Source organism: Amphimedon queenslandica, unplaced genomic scaffold (assembly GCF_000090795.2).
Source record: "Amphimedon queenslandica unplaced genomic scaffold, v1.1 AMPQUscaffold_12714, whole genome shotgun sequence".
In the NCBI taxonomy this organism is placed as follows: Eukaryota; Metazoa; Porifera; class Demospongiae; order Haplosclerida; family Niphatidae; genus Amphimedon; species Amphimedon queenslandica.
Window position 1 is genome coordinate 19,607 of NW_003547050.1, and position 4,048 is coordinate 23,654.

Below are 4,048 nucleotides of genomic sequence, written 5' to 3' on the forward strand. Positions count from 1 at the left end.
AAAAATCAATTTTGTGGCTTTAATTTTCGTGGTTTTCTACAATTCGGCCATCTTAAACCGTATAAAAATCGATTTTTGCGGATTTTATTTTTGTGGGTTTTGAAAAAAACGTGAAATTCATGTAAATTTTGGGCCACGAAAATTTTCCGCTATACGGTATCTTTCTTATTCTCGACTATTTTGTTACTGTATAGGATATACTATTGATAATGATTGGTCTACTAGTGTAATACCTCTGGACCAGTATCAAGATCAACTAAAAAAAAGGGTACTGAGTGATTGGAAGAATTCAGGAACAGAAAAACAGCTTCAAATATTTCAAGATCGTCTGCAATTACAAAGGGAAAGAGACTTCTATGAGGAACAGCTTCAAAAAGAAATAAAAGAGAAGGAGCAGATTCAGCAAGATCGAGACAAAGAGCAGCAACAGCTTCTTCAAGAAATGGCAACACTTAGTCAGCAACTTGATGATGCTACCACTCTCCTTGAGCAAGCAGAAAAGGATAAATCAACTGTTGAATTAGGTACTATTGTGTTGTACTGTTGTTTATGTGTACATTGTTTACATTATAATACTAGTGGATTAGAGAATGTTGAATATGGAAATAGTATCCTGTACTCAATATAGGTCAAATTGTCCATGCATTAGAAATAATAAGATTGATGTAGAGTGAGCTCTGCATGCTTACCATATATGGTATCATTAGCAATAATCATAGTACATGTATTTATGGGCTACTGTACTGCATGCAGTGCAAATTTGTTTAAGCAACAAATTTTATTTTATTTTTACCTTTGTATTTTTTTTGATTAATAGAAGATTATGAGAAGCTCAAAGTTAAAGTAGCTAAAATATTGGAAGAAAAGACACAAGTAGAGGAGAAGAATCAGATTATTACTGGTTAGTGTATCATCAGAACATAATATTAGATGAAAGAATATTCTTTTAATGTAGAAGATAATGAGAAACTTAAATTCAAGGTTGCTGATATGGAGGAGAAGGAGGAACAATATCTCAAGGAAAAACAGATCATTATTTGTTAGTTAACTATACACACAGCATGCATTGGATGAAAGAATATGTTTATGGTGTAGACGATGTTCAAATTCTTAAAACTGACATTTCCGACAAAGACAAAGTTATAGCCAAACTGACATCACAAGTAGAGGAACAATCACAGAATGAGAAACAGATCATTACTGGTTAGTGTATCCATCATCATCAATCAATAATAATTATTAATATTCTATTAATTTATAGACCTTAAAGAAAAGGAATTGTACATAGCCAAACTAGTGAAGGAAAGACAAGAGAGGGTCCTCAAGCAACCTATCAAAGAGACTAGTTCCATTGGACTACAATTTAATTACCTGATCCCTTCAATGGGTAAATTATGCATGTACATGTACATTTACACATGTGAATGATTGTGTATGTACTATACTGGTATTAGATATGATGTGTCTGTATTGTTTCAGATTCACTAGACTCTAGTGTCATTATAGCTGGACAGAAGCTCTTTATCCTACAAGGAGACAGGTCTGACTCACTCCAGTGGGAGAAATATGGATTCAGATTAGAGTGTCATCAAGGAGCAGTGTCCAAGGATACCGAAGTAGCTGTTACTGCACTAGCTGGTGGTAATTTCAAGGTACCCAAAGGTACTGTGCTAGTGAGTGCAGTATATGCAATATCAGTATCTAAGGCACTATTAAAACCACTGGTAATAGAGCTACAACATTGTGTGGATCTAAGGAACACTAGTCAGACTGGTTGCCTCAAGTTTGTGAGAGCTCCACTGAAGCATCCTTACCAGTTCAGTATAGTTGAAGGAGGATCTTTTAGAGTTGGGAAAAGATATGGATCAATAAAGCGTGAGCAGTTCTGTTGTATGGGTATTATAGCTGAGATGAGTAATGGAGACACACCTAGTGACAGTGAGAGTGAGGAAGGTTATGAGACACCACCTGAAGGTACATGTATGATGGAAATAGTGTTTTATTATTAATAATGTACAATAATAGAATCAACTGAGGAGACACATAATGATAGTGGTAATGGAGCAGGAGAGACTAGTGAGAGAACTACCTCACCAATAAATACTGGACTATCTCAAGGTACGTGTGACTTTAACTGTGTTGTATAAAGTTTCATTTTCATAACAGAATCAGTAACTGATGACTCTAATCAAAAAGTACAAGAAGTTGTGTTATTTTCTGGTATGTATGCATTGTATAATTTATTAAGTACATTCATAATGAGGTTTTGTATTATTAGGTGCATCTAATGTTAGCAATGAATCAACTGAAGATGAAGTGAAACAAAAACCAAATGAAGACAAAGGTATATGTCACAGATATTATGTTTTAATTTATAATTCTTATACAGGAGTCACTCTACTGTACACTGGAATGATGTATCATGAAGAGAAGAAAGTTAATCAATGGATGACTACATTTTCTGTTGTTAGAGATTTAGAAGTCCTTCAGCAAGTACATAATGTATTTTATGACTGAAGAGCATCATTTATTGGAATTTTAGTATTTAGAAAATAAACATTCTAAAGCTGAGCAAGATGGACCATTTGTCATATTCAAGTACAATCAACCTGATGGTATCCTTCAGCTGTGTCTACAAGATACTCCATCACTTGAATCAGGATGGACTGTACATCCTGACCAATCCCCAATGCAAGTATGTACAGTGTACATGTGTATAATACACAGTATGACTGTTACCTATTATTTTAGATACGTCAATATGTAGTGGACAAGTTTACAGACAATCCTATGTGTTCCAGTATCCACATATCAGTGTATGCTAAACCTGGTATTGCTAAGGATCCGCTTCATTGTCCCATTGAATTAACTGGAATAGATCCTTCAATAATAATTTACATCAACAGAATACCTACTCTTTTATCAATGAGTTAGTTTGTGATGATTGATCTGTAACTATTACTTAATTATTTGTGTAGTAGAGAGTACTAGCTCAAGCTCCTCTACTGCTAGTATCAGTCAAACCAGGAGAGAGACTGAAGAAGGTATGGTTGATATTAACATAATAACACACTAATCACTGACAGATTTTGTATCATGAATAGGTACATTTAGATCTGATATTGCTCATAGAGTAATGACAGAATGTACTGGAATGATAAAGGAGCTGCTTGATCTAAATACATTAGTAGATAAGCTACTTGAGAAGAGGATAATAAATGGAAGGCAGAAGAATCAAATTACTGATCAGCACTGTGGATTGACTGCTGATCAGAGAATGGACAAGTTACTTAGTTTAGTTAAAGCATCCATTCAAGTGAATGGCCAAGTATTTCATTTGTTTGTAGAAATAATTAAACAAGAGGATACAATAATAACTGACAGTCTAGCACAAACACTATTAGACAATTATAGAAGATTGTTGTAGTTTTTATTAATTTTTAATTCTGCTTGTGTGATTATTGCTGCATTGTCAAAATTCAATAAAATCCTCTAGTCAATAAAGCATAAATGGATCCAGTGACACTACAAGAAGCATTCTTTGTATACAGTTTTAGATTACCGTATAGCGGAAAGTTTTCGTGGCCCAAACATTTCGCGGATCCGTTCAAAAATCAATTTTGTGGCTTAATTTCCATGGTTTTCTACTTTTTGGCCATCTTGAACCGTATTAAATCAATTTTTGCTGATTTTATTTTCGTGGATTTAAAGAAACGCGAAATCCACAAAAATTTTCTACTATACGGTAACTCCTATAATGGCAGCACTACATCAGTATGTTAAGATATGAATTTTTTATACTCAAAAAACAGGCCAACCATGTGCATTCTTTGCTAATATAGGAATTTTGTAATTTCAACAAAAATGGTTAGGTATAGCTTGAACACTCATGTTGTGAAGAATAATTCCAATTAAATCGGGATTTTTTATTGATTTTTAAAATTGCTCCAAATGCTTTTTCTATAGTGCTTGCCAGCTTATATGAAGCTCACTTTATATGCTTTATGGGAAACCTTAGTCTGGCTGCGTGAGACTAGGGAAAGCCTGC

The 4,048-nt window shown here is 34.0% G+C and overlaps 2 protein-coding genes across 2 annotated transcripts in view; both read left to right on the top strand.

The window, feature by feature from the left end:
- The window catches only part of LOC109587014 (host cell factor-like), a 5,324-nt gene extending 4,737 nt beyond the window's left edge, over positions 1-587 (top strand). Inside the window, exon 6 of the mRNA XM_020003242.1 lies at positions 580-587. Within this exon, the coding sequence (XP_019858801.1) occupies positions 580-587 (8 nt within the window). The remainder of the gene's footprint in view (positions 1-579) is intronic.
- Positions 588-1,352: 765 nt separating this feature from the next.
- Positions 1,353-3,433, top strand: LOC109587017 (uncharacterized). The gene is made up of 10 exons (XM_020003243.1): positions 1,353-1,387; positions 1,480-1,974; positions 2,026-2,118; positions 2,167-2,220; positions 2,279-2,344; positions 2,390-2,493; positions 2,543-2,695; positions 2,752-2,929; positions 2,979-3,044; positions 3,105-3,433. Exons 1-10 carry the CDS (start codon positions 1,384-1,386, stop codon positions 3,425-3,427), a joined length of 1,536 nt encoding a protein of 511 aa, XP_019858802.1. The 5' UTR covers positions 1,353-1,383; the 3' UTR covers positions 3,428-3,433.
- The last annotated feature ends 615 nt before the right edge of the window (positions 3,434-4,048 follow it).